The sequence below is a fragment of the Schistocerca americana genome, chromosome 1 (genome assembly GCF_021461395.2).
Source record: "Schistocerca americana isolate TAMUIC-IGC-003095 chromosome 1, iqSchAmer2.1, whole genome shotgun sequence".
Lineage (NCBI taxonomy): Eukaryota > Metazoa > Arthropoda > Insecta > Orthoptera > Acrididae > Schistocerca > Schistocerca americana.
In genome coordinates this window covers 1,211,126,489-1,211,143,248 of record NC_060119.1, presented here as the reverse complement: position 1 = coordinate 1,211,143,248, position 16,760 = coordinate 1,211,126,489, and the positions used below count along the sequence as shown (strand labels likewise).

Here is a 16,760-nt window from a genome sequence, read left to right as displayed (position 1 = left end):
TCAGCCTAACTGAAAATTTAATCATCTTTATTTCGGGTTTAGCTCTAAAATATCTAAGGTTATCTTAAATTGCAGCGTAGTGTAATTCTCGTGTGAAGTTCATATTAGTTTGCGGTAGTTGCTTTGTCATTACTTTGTGAGTAAAGTGGAACCACGTGTTGATCAGTAACTCTAACTAAGTTCATCACTCTTAAATGTGAATGCTTGTGTGATTATAACGTCTCGTCTTGACAATATTTTACAAGATAGCAACTTTTCTTTATGTTCAACCCACGTGGAGTGTACTTTGCGAGACCAGTACCACGTGCTTATATAACTGTTTGACCCATCAGGTTAATAGTAAGACGTTAGTAACCAGTTCAAGGTTTTTCTTTTGTCAATTGCTTTTCGATCGAATTTATTTTAATTATCAATTATATATTTATTTTAATTATCAATTACTGTGGAGTTATACGCTTTCTGTAAACCAAGTTGACCACGTGGAGCATGTGGTGTAATCATCAAAGTAGCCTTCAGCTATTCTTTTTGGGAAGATTTCACAAAGAGTTAATATGAATTTAGTATACCAGTGTGTGGTAATTACATGACGGACAGGATTGTGTTACGAACGTAATTTCTTTGGGTGAAAACTGAATCTGTTGGTTGTGGTTAATTTCTCCTTGCTTATGTTTCAACGTTCTTTGGGTGTTGTTTTGTGAATGCAGTGTTGTACGCAGTCTCCCAATCTTGGCTCCATATTTGATGTGTTCCGTAAGATTAAAATCTCACATTTTTACAATCCTTAAACAAGGCACCAGCTCAGCTATAACTCACGTATAATATGCTGAAATTTCAACGAACAATTTTAAAATAAATTTCCAAATATAAACTGATTTCTTTCTTTTTATTTAAATTCTCCTTTTTATATATAGATATATTACCGGTTGTTGTATGACTGTAAAAGATTATAATCAATGTTAGTCTGTTTGGGAATTTGGTAAACTTAGACTAGATACCTGATGAAACAGTTGCTTAGTAATACAAGATTAACCTCCCCAGACAGCTCACAGCTTTTAACCCACTTTCATTGTCAATTAGCACCGATATCAGCATACCAAATTAAAGTTACAACATTACACATGGCGACCCTGTTCTGTGATTCCGCTAGACTCTGGAATCTCTGAAATGTTAGATTGCGAGCGTGTTATAATCTTAATTTTCTTTTCCCTACAGCGCTCAAACATCTTCTGCGTTGTTTTCGAGCAGACTTTCAAAAGATTCACGGCGTTGTTGATCGGCGTTGCCTTGTTTGTCTTGTTGTGTTTTTTATATTTGTGTGTTTTATATGTCTGTGTGTTTTTTCTATTCTCGCTTGTAATTCCACTGTTTCGATCTAAGATAAAAATTTGTTTTGCGTGTGAAAAAGTGCGTACTAGGTTGGGTGTCTTTCGTGTGACTATCGTAATTTTTGTGAGACACATTTATTTTGATTATTGTGTCGCATACCGGTTATAAATTGCACTAATGCAGACACGTAACCAAACTAAAAGTAAACGGTCCGACAACCTAAGCAACATGGACCAAGGGGATAATTTAATTTCGAATGTTAACGCGTCGGGCGGTTCCGAAAATGCAATGGGGAATACTTCAGACGAAATGCAAGACAGGACGAACGGGCTCACAGCAGAGCCAGAAATTAATTTGCCTCCAACTAACCAAATTGATTTAGCAGAACTCATGAAAGCCTTATTGCAACAAAATAAAGAAAACACAGAGAAATCGATCCGCGAGCTAGGGGAACAAATGACGCAGAAATCAGAAAAATCGTTCGAACAAATGACGCAGAAATCAGAAAAATCGTTCCGAGAACAAAAAGAATCATCCGAAAAATCGATCCGAGAGCTAGCCGAACAAATAGACGAAAAACTAATCCAGCAGACAAATAAAGTTGACAAGTCGATGCAGAGAGTGTCCGATGATATCTCACAAAGAATAAACAATCTGGCAAGTGAGATAAAAAGTGATATTATGAAAGAATTAGGCCGTACATTTGAACAAATCGATGATCGTCTGCAAGCCTTAGAACAGAGCAAGCGGAGGGGCGATGCCGAATCTAAAGAAAGCGAAGAACGGCTACTTAGGAATTTCCAAGAGCTGAGGGAAGAATGCCAAAGGGAGCACCAGCAGGTACTCTCGAGGGTCCAAGAGGTAGAAACGCATTGTCCCACGTCCGTTAGCAACACAATAGCGGACAACAGTTTAGCGATCCACGCGTTGGAACAGCAAGTAGAACAATTGAAGCAGACTGGGGCGGAGGACAAGAGACAAATTGATGATAAGATTGCGGCATTAGCGGACATTGTAGGCACGATGAAGCTGACGGAAAGCGAGAACAATACTACACCGGTAGCGGCCGCAGAGACCGAAGAAGTGCGTTCGCTTCTGAGATTTCAGAAGGGACAGTTCGAAGTGAACAGGCAAAACAGAGCTGTAACAGGCGAATTACAAGAACGCGTGGCGCATCTGGAAAACCGCATGGCGTGTGATTCCGAACTCGTCAATAGCATTAAAAATAGCCGTACGAACAGTGCAGAGAGGGACTCCGGCCACGAGGGAGATTTTGACGACAGGGAAGAATGTAATTTGAGGGGCAGACATGAGAATAATAGAAACATTCAAGGGCCTCGCCAGGAGGAAATGCGGGGATTTGATTTCAAACATTTCCTTACGGTGAGAAAGTTTGAGATATTCCGAAATTCGCAAAAAGGAATACATCCACGAGCATGGCTCGAGCAATTTGAGTTCTGTCTTCCTCCCGACTGGGCAAGTTCACATAAAATAGAATATATGTGTGGCTATTTGGAAGGCGAACCGGCGATTCGCATGAGGTCGGCAGCGCGTCACTGCAACTCCACTCGGGAGTTTCGACAAGCCTTTCTGTCCGCCTATTGGTCGGAAGCGGCACAAGATAGGGTCAAACATGGCATAATTATGCTGCCAAATTTGAACCAGTCTGGTTTCGGCAGCCCTGCACGCCTATTCGACCACATGCTGCAGGCAAATCAATTCCCATACGACCCATACGGGCCTGCGGAACTAATTAGGATATGCATCACCAAATTGCCGATGCACTTGCGGCACGTCATTCTTGCGTGACGATGCAAAGAGGACGTGGAAACGTTTAAGACGCTTCTCCAAGAGTTGGAATACAATACAGGAGAATGCCCGCCTAATCAGGCACAAAGTTATTACGGGGCACAGCAGCGCGACCGCAGTCGTGGCCGTATTACTAATCAACGGCGTGACTGGTCGTCGCGACGCGAACGGAACAATAATCGGGACCGGCCGTATAGAAACTGGGGTGACAGTCGCGAACACAGGTGGAACAACAGAAATGATCGAGGACGTAGACAGAATCGTGAACGGTACAGGTACGGCAACCAGAATCGATATCACGGTGAACACGGTGGGAATAGGACTGTAGGCGGAGCACCTCATGATGTGGAAATTCGGCCGGCCAACCCTAGACATAATCCAGCAAATGGAAATGAACAAAACCGGCAATGACAAATGATCAGCGCAGAAGGCGCCCAATCGGAACAAATGAGCGACATGGCAAATGAGTAGAAAGGACAGTGGGGAGTAGAGAGGACGGTGAAGAGAATGAATTGATTAGTTTAAATTTGTGACATGCATTTTGAATAATATGTTGGTAAAAATTAATGATAAAGATGTTTTTATGTGATTGATTGAAGTGATGTTGTTAATTTGTTTTCTTTCCTTGTGCAATTAGGATTTAGTTTGATTCAAACGTAAAGATAAAAGGTTTCCTTGTGAACGAGTGAAATGCTGTTTATGTTTTTTTGTGTGTAAATTGAAAAGAGTCGCTCGTGAGGAAAGCAAGATCGTTGCTGAATTAGTGCATAAACTCAGGGGAATATCTGATCTGTGGGTATTATGGGTCTGGCAAACCCAGGTCCCCAGCTGTTAGTAGCCTTGTTTCCGATTTTCTGCTTTCAGTGCTACTATCTATCTATTACTATTCTATATCTGTCAGTATAAATGAGGATCTCTTACTATAGTATGCGTGCTGTATGAATATTTTAAGATAGGAGAACTCTGAGAAAGGAATGAGTAAGTTTGGAATCTTGAAAACAGGATGCGATAATACGATTGTTTAACCATTGGCTTCCCAATATGCGATGATATGTTAATATTGATGATATATGTCTTTTTTGTTCTTTATAGCTGAGTACGTAAAGTGCTGTATGTGGATTTCGTAAGTATATTGATTCCCTTCAAGGTGAAAGAAGAATTGTGGTTTGTGTAATTTACGTGGCCCTGAAATATTATTGTGGTAGTCAAATACGAGCAGTTTTTCAGCAAATGGAGAATGGAACAGAAATATGGATCCTTTCTGTACTCTTGATTGATGTCGAGCCAAAGCCTAAAAAAAAAATTATTCTGCGTTAATACTTGTCCTAGAAAAGCGACGTTTATGTATCTTTTCTGATGCTGTGAGCATTACAGCTTACCGTTTTCGCTGGTGCGGGATGCACAGCAGCCTATATGATTTGTACTGAGGAAATTTCCCTCTTGAAGGTAGAGGATGATTAAATAATTTTGATTATGGGACCGAAGGAAAGCTTGGTTTAAGGTAATAAGGATGAAGCAAAACATTTGTCATTTAAACTACAGGAGGATTCGGATCTTTTGTGTCTCTTGTGAGTTCAACATGTTAAGATGAAACTGTTTTACAGAATAGAGGTGACCACAATTTTGCCATTCATGAGAAATGAGTCCAGAATAACCACCACAGGCGAAATAACTGATTTGGAAGCGAAAGGTAACTTAAAGAAGGGACGAAATAGGTAAGAAAATGTAGTATAACCTGTATAATTAAAATATTTGTACCCTTCTCAGAGCCATCTGTGTGATTAATTCTTGTGATAACGTAATTTTAGATGAAATTTTCTTACTGTTTTATGTGTGAATATATGAGTATGATAAATGTATAATTGCGAGTCTCTTTTCAGGTGTGCGAACTGGTATAAATGTTTTGGTGTGTAAATAACCATTGTTCTTTTTACTGTGTATGTTTAAGGAAAGTTTCTCCATATTTATCATGTGACAAGACGTATGCCGCGAGCGTCAAGAAGAGGACGAATTAGAACAATGTTGTAGTGGTATATACACAGTGTTGAAATAGCATTGAAGTAGCTTATTGGCTTAACTAGTAGTGGATAGAAGTAGAATATTGAGTAATGCATGTTTATGGGTAGTTAGTTTGTAGAATAGACAACAGGTGTGCATGTATGTGTGTGTAAATAACATGTGAACCCTATGCTGTCCTGACCTATACTTGCACAAGGCATAATCCTATTCATTTTAGTGAATTACTAAGTAGCATTGGATTTATTAAAACGTAAGTGAACCACATTAGTGATGTGGATTTAAATATTATATTGTCAGTTCATTTAATTTTTTATTTTTTTTACATTGTAAAGTCATTTCACTTTTATTTTTTTTACATTGTCAAGTCATTTAAATTTTATTTTATATTGTCGATTCATCTAATTTAAAAAAAAAAAATTAAGTCTCACGTTTGTTCTTAAAAATTGTGAGACAATACTAAGTGGTATTATGTATGACATTGTGTAATCACATAACTACGATAAAAAAATTTTCTGTGAATGCAGTTGTGAACGTGAAAGCGAACCGGCTAAACTCTTACGAGACAGCGGGAGCAGCCGGACTAGTTGTAAACTGGCGGGTTTCCCAGCGGGGGACGCTGTCAACCGGGCCACTTCGGGAGCGCGGTCGACAACAAAAGAAGGGCATGCGGCAAACCCTTTCCCTTGCACCTGGAGCTAATGGGCGGCCGCCCCGTGCGACCCTTCCTCGAGGCGATGACCTGAGATGGGCGAGCGGTCCACTGCGCGGAAATCCATCTGCTGGCAACGCACCACACGCACGCGACCGTGACGAGACGGCCGCGGAGAAACAACACAAGGGGCGTGGAGCCTTTTGACAGGTACTGTCCAGAGAAACTGGCAGACTTCAACGACGCCTATCAACATCTCCTGACGGATGCCCACTGTCAAGCGACAGTAAATCATGGTTCGATGTTCTCTGGTCGCTAAGGGTGGCACAAAAGAAGAGCCACTAAGTGCCATCCTTGCCCAGGAATATCAACTTGGCGTGTCAATCGAGGATACCGCACGAATTTGACAACACAAACATAGAACCAAATCGAGATGTACATGCCACAGACCACCAAGGTAAACTTCATGAGAGGGCAGAGACGGCGGGATTGCACGCAACAGATGGACAAAAAAATCCCTACTGACAGCGGCGGCGACGCACCCCCTTCCCCTCCCCTCATATTGTGCCTCGGAACAGTGGAACTAGTGAGTGTATCAGTGAACAGTGATTATACGGTTCTTAGTTCAATGCATATACGTGTGTTTCTGTCACAGAAACTTTGATTCGTGTGTTTTGCAGGGATTCGATTTATTGGTGTTTACTAGACTGGCTCTTGTATTTTGCAGGTGTTCTATTTATTAATTTTTTTTAGACTTTGACTCTCGTATTTTGCAGGTGTTCTATTTATTGTTTATTTTAGACTTTGACTCTTGTATTTTGCAGGTGTTTTATTTATTGGTGTTTTTTATTAGATATTGACTATTGTACTGTTTTATTGATCAATGTTTGTTCTTGTGTGATGTATTAGATTTGTGTTATTTTGTTTCGTAAATTCATTCATGTGGCATTGCTTCGTTTATCAGTCAGATTGCTATTCATTCTCATTGGACTGTGATCGATTAGCCTTTGCATGAGGCATATTTATAGTGAGGAACCCCTTAAGGGTAACAATCACATAATTAATTGTATTTTCAGTATAATGACACAGTGCTCATTGTTTGCTAAGTAACTGAAATATAGTAGAGTGATTAAAATAATGCCACATAGTTATGTTAATTTTACAAATTATTAGTTTTATAAGATATAGAATTTTTTTTGCGATAACGACTTTGTAAAACATGGTTTTTTTCTTATCAATTTTTGCTTTTGCGGATTGTGCATTGTAATGTTCTGCTTTATAATACTGATGTTATTTCATGTTCTTTTTTAATTGCTGTGGCACCTTTGCTATTTTCATAAATTTTGCTTGTTAATAAACAGTCATAAATTTGCCTGTGATCAGTTGGCTCCTGCAGTGAGCAAATACTGGTGAACTCCATAAGGGTAACAACCAGAAATTGTTTTCATATTAATGACACAGGAACCATTGTTTTTACTTGCTGACCGAATTAGGTCTACACTATCTTTTAAATAGGTGTCACAGATTGTGTTCTTTTTTTCTGTTTGAAATTAGTAGATTTTAAAGATTTGTTGAAATTATTGTGTTTTAGCAAGTAGCTGGTGACCTTTTGCCTTTTCTTTACACTTTTGGTTTAAGTAGGGTGTGAGAAGCCTGCTTGGGAATGTCCTAGCATGGCCAGAAAATTCCCTGCACAGTCTTTTCCCGGAGCGTTGGGGTTATGAAAGGTCTCTGTTGGATTCCTTTCATGTTTAATTTCTTAAATCTGTTGTCATTTATGGAGTAAATTCCTCTCCTAAATTTACTGTGGCGTTTCTGACTATCTGGGAGGAGACTGAGTAGTGGAACGTGTTACTTTTACACATAAACAAGAACGATCTGTCACACTACTACACTTTAAAACACAGTTTATATGTAATTCATGTCACACAGTCTCATACGGAACCTACATCCGCTTTCTTTTATATACTGTATATGATAAGATACTGTCATCCCCCTTCCCTTCTGTGTGAGAGTATGAATGAGCAAATGTATTTGTAGTTGCATGCTTGAGGGTAGCAGACAAGGCTGTCTGCTAGAGAACAGTAGGACCAACGTCGGAACAGGTAGCTACGCTTTCGTAAAGCAGAGAGGTTTCTATCCTTAGTATGGTTCTGTCCGTCCATTGTCATGTTGGTATAGGAAGCTGCCCCTCTGGCCCCTTCCGTTTGTCTTTGTGAGCCATCCTCAGGAAACACGCTCGGCAGTAGGCAGTTGCAGTCTGGCGGTGGCGAGCGTCTGAAGTGGTAAGATCTCCGGCTAAGCGCGTGTCTGCTAAGTCCATAGGACAATGGATTTGTTAAGTTCAGCCTAACTGAAAATTTAAGCATCTTTATTTCGGGTTTAGCTCTAAAATATCTAAGGTTATCTTAAATTGCAGCGTAGTGTAATTCTCGTGTGAAGTTCATATTAGTTTGCGGTAGTTGCTTTGTCATTACTTTGTGAGTAAAGTGGAACCACGTGTTGATCAGTAACTCTAACTAAGTTCATCACTCTTAAATGTGAATGCTTGTGTGATTATAACGTCTCGTCTTGACAATATTTTACAAGATAGCAACTTTTCTTTATGTTCAACCCACGTGGAGTGTACTTTGCGAGACCAGTACCACGTGCTTATATAACTGTTTGACCCATCAGGTTAATAGTAAGACGTTAGTAACCAGTTCAAGGTTTTTCTTTTGTCAATTGCTTTTCGATCGAATTTATTTTAATTATCAAAATTACTGTGGAGTTATACGCTTTCTGTAAACCAAGTTGACCACGTGGAGCATGTGGTGTAATCATCAAAGTAGCCTTCAGCTATTCTTTTTGGGAAGATTTCACAAAGAGTTAATATGAATTTAGTATACCAGTGTGTGGTAATTACATGACGGACAGGATTGTGTTACGAACGTAATTTCTTTGGGTGAAAACTGAATCTGTTGGTTGTGGTTAATTTCTCCTTGCTTATGTTTCAACGTTCTTTGGGTGTTGTTTTGTGAATGCAGTGTTGTACGCAGTCTCCCAATCTTGGCTCCATATTTGATGTGTTCCGTAAGATTAAAATCTCACATTTTTACAATCCTTAAACAAGGCACCAGCTCAGCTATAACTCACGTATAATATGCTGAAATTTCAATGAACAATTTTAAAATAAATTTCCAAATATAAACTGATTTCTTTCTTTTTATTTAAATTCTCCTTTTTATATATAGATATATTACCGGTTGTTGTATGACTGTAAAAGATTATAATCAATGTTAGTCTGTTTGGGAATTTGGTAAACTTAGACTAGATACCTGATGAAACAGTTGCTTAGTAATACAAGATTAACCTCCCCAGACAGCTCACAGCTTTTAACCCACTTTCATTGTCAATTAGCACCGATATCAGCATACCAAATTAAAGTTACAACATTACAAGGTTAATGTTAGTCAGGGCCATTTTTTTTGTAGGGATTTTTGAAAGTCAGATTGCGTTGCGCTAAAAATATTGTGTGTCAGTTTAAGCACAGTCATGTATAATTGTTCAAAAGGGGACGTTTCATATGGCGACCCTGCCAGGATACCTCACTGGAAAATACTGATTTTTTCTTGTAGTTTGCGTAATTAGTGTAGCTTTTGTTTATTGCTAGCATATAATTATAGAGATAATTTCCTTTGTAGTTTTAGTTTTTCATTGTTGTACTGTAAAACAGTTGTGGCATGTATGTAGATTTGCAGCAAGTATTTCGTAGCTGTGCTTGCAATTAACTAGACATTATTTTCAGTGCTATGTTAATGTGTTCTCTTATTTTTGCTCTTCAAATTGTGTTTTTCTGTGTTGTCGTGTGAAATATTGTGACAATAATGGCGTGTGAAAAACGTAATACTAAGCTCTAAAGTAAACTGAGAAATGACAGTGAAGACGAAAGCAGTGTCTTAGCGCCACCATGTAATCAATTAACTAATGTTCAACATAGGAATTTGGTAATTGTGCATAGGGAAATGGAGCGGGCGGCAAACAGTGGCGTAGGCAGTGAAACAATTAGTGAACAGGGAAGCATTATCGATCGATCGGTCGGCAAGAACTCGCCTCAGGAATCTGAAATGACAGGACACAATTCTGTAGATTCAGGTTTTGCGTCCTCACCGTTTTCTCAAATAAGACAAGACACATTTTCTGCTTGTCAAAATGTGAATGTTGCCGGTGCAAATGCACTGCCGAAAAGCGTAGAGGAACAGATTCCAGACACGAATGAGAATAAAATCAGAGACAAACACAGCAAAAGCTTCAAAAGTTAGACACAATGGAACAACACCAGAGACAAACAGAGCAACAGTTAGACGCAATGGAACAAAATCTTCTCACCACGCTTGAACAAACACGTGAAGATTTAACTATTGAGTTACATAAAATCGAATCGAAATGACAAAAAGTCTGTAACGACGTAAAAACACAAATTTGTGAGCATTTTCAACCTATTTTTTCGCGGCATGAAAATGCATTACAGAATCACGAAGCAGCCATAAAAGAACTGCAAACCATTGTTCATGAAAATCATGAGACCTTGTGGGCTAAAATTGACTCAGTTGCATCTACCAATTCGGTTACGCAACTTTCAAAAACTCAAGAAAACTTAAAGGACACAGTAGATTGGATTTCAACACAAATGGACACTCTGAAACTTGGTTCAGAAAAACACACTGAGGAAATGTGTTCACTATCGGAGAAAGTAGCCGAACTTTCGGATCAGTTCACCAACTTATCTACGAAGGTAGATGATAATCTGAATGACACAAAACAGGTAGTCTTTAATGACACAGAAGAGTGCGAACAAATTAGGAAATTCAAACAAAATCAGAATCAAATTAATACGTAACACCAAAGAGAAATCCGGGAAGTACAAGATCAGCTGACTCAGGTAAAACAAGAATTACGTATTTCAGAGGCCACTCGCACTCCAATACGGGAAGAGGGACTTAGAAATACGGAACAACCACAAAATAATAACACAGGACACTTCGGAAATTATGAAAGAAATTGGCAAGGTAGACCGAATTTTGAGATGGAACCGCCGAAACGACGTAATAATGACCGACATGCGACTCGCCGACATGATGATTTTGACTATAAGCTGTTCATTACTACGCTTAAATTCAAAATATTTAAGAATTCCGGCAACGACATTCATCCACATGCGTGTCTTCATCAATTCTCTCATTGTTTTCCTCCCAACTGGTCATTAGAGCACAGATTAGAATTTATGTTAGGATACTTAGAGAATGAACCAGCTGTAAGAATGCGATCGGTCATTCACGATTGCCACAGTGAAGGAGAGTTTTACCATGCCTTCCTCTCAGCATATTGGTCTTAAGCCACACAAGACCGAGTAAAACAAAGCATCATAATGATGAAGCATTTCGAACAATCTGAATTTTCCAGTCTTGTGAAATATTTTGAAGACATGTTGCACAAGAATCAGTACCTGTTAAACCCATACAGCCCCTTAGAACTCATCTGCACTTGCTTAATGAAATTGCCTGAACATTTAAGAAATATTATTTTGGCAGGACGTTGCAAAGACGACATTGAAGCTTTTCAGGGAATGTTACAAGCACTGGAAACTGACACTGACAATCGCGGGACGCGAAAACAGGAGTGCAACAATTACAGGTCACATCTGTCACAATTCCGTGATGAAAGAAATAATAACTGGACACGACAAGGCTATTCTTACAACGCAAATCGTGACCAAAACAGACACCACCCATATGACAACCACTGGCAGAGTAATAATAGTTACAGAGAATGATCGCATTTCTGTAGTAATTAATATGACAGAGATTACCATAGAAACAGACAATATGGGAACAAAAACCATTATTATCAAGGGAGACAGAATAACTTAAGACGCAACAGTTCAGCGCGCAGTTACGATTCCGGGAGAAATTCTCCACCACATGATCGACAAACAAGAAACTATGTAAGCTACCGACAAAACGACAGACCTGAATTCCATCAGAACTGGCGGGATTCAAACAGAGCAGGGCACTCTCGACAAGGTGAATTTGTAGAAGTTAGGTCTCCAAATCCCAATAACGACGCGCGCCAACAAAGAGACAATAGGCAATGACTCATACCGCTGGCAGCCACGAAACGTACCTATGAAACTGACGACGAAGCTGCCGTAGCTAGTAATTACGTAAAAATGGAAGACATTAGGGACATCTTACTCCAGGAACACGACGTAAAACATAACAACATTGCATATCCTGTGATTCACATTACAGTAAATGACGTAAAATTTACGGCAGTACCTGACTCTGGCAGTCCCATTTCAGTAATTAGTGAAACAGCCTTTAGGAAATGTAACAAATCGAACGATTACCCCACACTTCCGTTACGTAAGATTAAATTACAAGGTGCAATCTTTGGAAAAAGTGTAGATGTATGCCAACAAACCAACTTAGAATTCTTTTGTCAAAGCCACAGCTTCTCTATGAACTTTCTCATTGTTCCATTATTGTCGACAGAAATTATATTCGGAGTAGACTTTTTGAATGAATACAAAGCAATCTTAAACTTTCACGATGCTGAAATAAGTTTAGAGAAAGAAGGTAAGTCAATAGCTTTGAAATTTGAAGATTGGCTCTCAAACCATGACGAGGAAATTCATCGGCTTTACCTTCTGTTAGACAACAGTTCGGAATTTTCTACGGAACTAGACACTAACAATCACTCTGAAAGTACTGACAGGGATTATATCGACGACACATTTGATACTAATGAGTTAATTCAGAATAAAATTCGAACAATTGAGAATTGTAATGACACTGATAGGCAAGAACTTTTTAGATTTTACAAGCACATTCCACAGTTTTTACTCACAAAACAGGAACAATCAAGGGATTTCAATACCAATATCGTGTTCGTGAGCATACTAAATTTTGTGTTAGACCATACGTAATTCCAGCACATTATAGGGACCGTGTTAGAACAGAAATACGAGGGGCGTTCAGAAAGTAAGCTCCGATCGGTCGTGAAATGGAAACGACTATGAAAATCCGATAAAGCTTTGCACAGATGTGTTGGGTAGTGTCTCTAGTATAACCCTAGTTAGCATCACGTCGCTCTTCTCATTTCTGAGCTCGCAGTGAATGCGTAAAGATGTCTAGAAAATAGTGTCTGCCGCAAAGTACGAGGGCCTGGTGAGGAATTTCGCCTGAAGCTAAGCAGCTAACGTTACATAACTGTCGTGCTGTTTCGTCTTCACGACAATTCTCAGCCGCATTCTGCAGGGGCAATGAAGATGCTCCTGCATCGTTTTCAAATGGAAATGTTAGATTACCCACAATACAGTCCGCAATTGTCTCCCCCTGAGTTTCATCTCTGGTCACATGAACCGCTGTCTTTGAAGACAACATTTTGACACAGACAACGAGGTGTAGGCCAGCGTGGAGAATTGGCGGATAGCACTGGCGGCTGCCTTCTATGATGAGGCTATTGAAAAGTTGGTACAACGCTATGACAAAAGTCTAAGTCAGAACGGCGACTACGTAGAGAAGTAGCTGAAAGGTGTAGCTAATTGTTACAAGTAAAACATTTCCGATGTTCACTGTGAATTCAATTTGGCAATCAATCGGAGCTTACTTTCTGAACAGGCCTCGCACAATCTATGCTTAATGAGGGCATTATTGAGCCTGCAGTAAGCTCATACAACAATCCATTACATGTCATTGAGAAGAAAAATGGATCGATCAGACTTGTCTTGGATTCGAGACAAATCAATACTATGATCATTCCTGAAACAGACAGGCCGCAAACGGTGGAAGAACTTCTTCAAAATTTTAATGGCGTAAAAGTGTTGTCTTCTATTGATCTTATATCCAGCTTTTATCAGATCGAACCTCATCCAGAATGTAGAAAATACACAGCTTTCCTTTGTTTCGGCGTTTGTTATCAGCTTCGGAAACTTCCTTTTGGTTTGAACATTTCTTCGGCAGCATTCATTCGCGGGCTAAATTCCATTTACCTGAGTTCTTAAAACGTCACATCACCTTATATGTGGACGATATTCTGATAGCAGAAACCTCATGGCCCGCATCTCGTGGTCGTGCGGTAGCGTTCTCGCTTCCCACGCCGGGTTCCCAGGTTCGATTCCCGGCGGGGTCAGGGATTTTCTCTGCCTCGTGATGGCTGGGTGTTGTGTGCTGTCCTTAGGTTAGTTAGGTTTAAGTAGTTCTAAGTTTTGGGGGACTGATGACCATAGATGTTAAGTCCCATAGTGCTCAGAGCCATTTTTTAGAAACCTCATGGAAACAACACAATCACATCCTCAACAGCGTGTTACATATTTTTGCAGAATCTGGAATTACAGTTAACTTGGAAAAGTCTGAATTCGGTAGGTCAAAGGTGAGGTTTTTGGGACATATTATTTCTTCTGAAGGCATTCAGCCGGATCCTTAAAAGTTAGAAGCAATCAGAGCCATTCCAGTTCCATCCACAAAAAAACAAGTCCGCAGTCTTCTAGGTCTCGTAAATTTTTACCGTCGTTTTCTGAATATGCAAATTCTAGTTACACCAAAACTTTGTTCTCTCATTGGAGAAAATACTATTTGGAACTGGGACGAACAAGCACAGTTGGAATTCAATTCTTTGAAAGAATCGCTACTTAACGCGCCAATACTAGCTCATCCAGATCTGTCACAAGATTTCTGCCTTAGTACGGATTCTTCTAAAGTCGGTCTTGGTGCCCATTTATTTCAAGAAGCCATAGAAAATGACACTACTGTTCAGAAAACCATTGCTTTTGCTGCCCGAGTGCTAACAAAATCTGAAAAAAATTATTCCGTTACTGAATTAGAAGCTTTAGCTATCGTTTGGGCATTTAACAAATTCCGTTTCTTTCTTTCTGGTAAGCACGTAAAAGTATACAGTGATCATCGTGCATTACAATTTCTTATGTCTTCAAAATTAAATCATGATAGGTTAAAACGTTGGGCATTGTTTCTGCAAGAATTCCACTTTACAATAGTCTACATTCCCGGCAAGGAGAACATTGTTGTGGACGCACTGTCACGCGCACCGGCTGGGCTTGAGAAAAGTAACACAGAAGGCAACCTCGAGAAAAATTTCAGTATTCTTTACATTCAGAAAGTCGCCTTTGAAAACTTCATCACCACATCTTTAAAGGACATTGCTCATGAACAAGATAAAGATCCGATTTGGAAGGACATCAAAAGTGAAGACACACACACAGATTCGACATTAATATCTGGTTAGAAACAACATACTGTTCAAACGCTGCACTGTTGATGACAATCTATGGGTACTTTGCATTCCAGACGATTTTGTTAATAAGCTCATTTGGTACATTCATTTCAGCTACGCACATTTTGGTCCACGAAAACGTTATCATATTCTTCGACGACTTGTTATTTTAACAATATGGAAAAGAGAATTCGAAGAGTCTTGTCTATTTGTAAACTTTGTCAAAAGGCTAAACCATCTACTGTCTCACATCGTGCTCCATTGTTTCCTATTACTCCTTCTAAATAAAAAGAATTTGCTGCTGTTGATCTCTTGGGACCGCTTGTCAGAACATCTAATGGATTTTCGTACGTTCTAGTCGCTGTTGAACTTACTTCAAAATTTGTTTCTTTCACTCCTTTACGTAAAGCCACTGGACGGTCTGTATCGAAAGCCTTTGTTAAAAATTTCTTACGTGAAGTTGGACACGTTAGTAAAGTCATTTCAGATAACGGACCGCAATTCAGATCTGCTGTTTGGTCACGCATGCTTCGGAACCGTAAAATCAAACCTGTTTTTATTTCATTGTACTCACCACATTGTACCCTTTCTGAACGGATTATGAAAGAAATCAATAAGCTTTGCAGACTTTATTGTCACAGAAAGCATCAGCATTGGGACAGATATTTACACTTATTTCAAAACGTGCTGAATGAAATGTCTCACGACTCCACTGCTTTACCACCTACTCTTGTACTGAAGAATGAAGAACCACCGAACAGAATGAGAGAGCATGTACCTTTGCCGAATACACGTAAACTTCGACAGAAAGACATAATTGATTTGGCTATTAAAAATATAAAATCATCAGCAGACAAAAGGAGAAAACTACACGGTAAAGCAAAAGCAAAGAAATTATACATTGGTCAGAAAGTTCTCATTAAAGCTCATTCATTATCACATAAGAAGAAAGACTTGAGTCACAAATTCATTCTAGTTTACAATGGACCTTACAGAATCCGACGTATACCACATGATAATTGCGTTGAAGTTGAAACTCTGCGTACTAGGAAGAGTAAATTTTTACACCACATTACACATGTAAAACCGTTTATTGAAAGATAATCTGCTTTTTAACTTTGTCTTTGCCATAAAACTTTTCACTTCACATTTCTAGTATGCTTTGTCAGACTTAAGAAACTGTTAACATGCAACAATGTTTGAAGTTAAATATCCAGTCTAGAACCTAGGGAACATTTTTAAACAGAAATTACGAATGCATTGTTATAGTGAACAGACGACACAGTGTTGTATTTGTACATTCTTGCTTGTTAGTTGCACGATTACGTAACGACTATCAGGCTTACATACTTAGGACACATACTGGTACTGCTAATGAGATTTTAATGCAACATTTTGGTTTACTTGAAAATACATTCTGGATTTAAAGTACTTTCAGTGAGATATCAAATGACATAGTGGTTAGTTTATGTGACAGCTACACGATTTTATCACGACGCTACTAATGAGTGACAATATACAATGTTGCTTTTGCAGTGTTTCTGTTTTATATCTGCACAGTTTTCTGTTTTATTCTGGAAAGTAAAACATGTTTTAGTAGTAACTTTTGTGGTATAGCTACAATGACACAGCCTTTTTCGTAGCACAACAATACGTTACATTATAGTACTTTCTTCATCACAGCAAT

At 39.1% G+C, this 16,760-nt stretch overlaps 1 protein-coding gene across 1 annotated transcript in view; it reads left to right on the top strand.

Annotated features, from left to right (window-relative positions):
• Positions 1 to 1,635: 1,635 nt before the first annotated feature.
• Positions 1,636 to 16,760, top strand: part of LOC124598049 (structural maintenance of chromosomes protein 2-1-like) — a 34,419-nt gene continuing 19,294 nt past the window's right edge. Inside the window, exon 1 of the mRNA XM_047135976.1 lies at positions 1,636 to 2,617. Coding sequence (XP_046991932.1) covers positions 1,636 to 2,617 — 982 coding nt within the window. The remainder of the gene's footprint in view (positions 2,618 to 16,760) is intronic.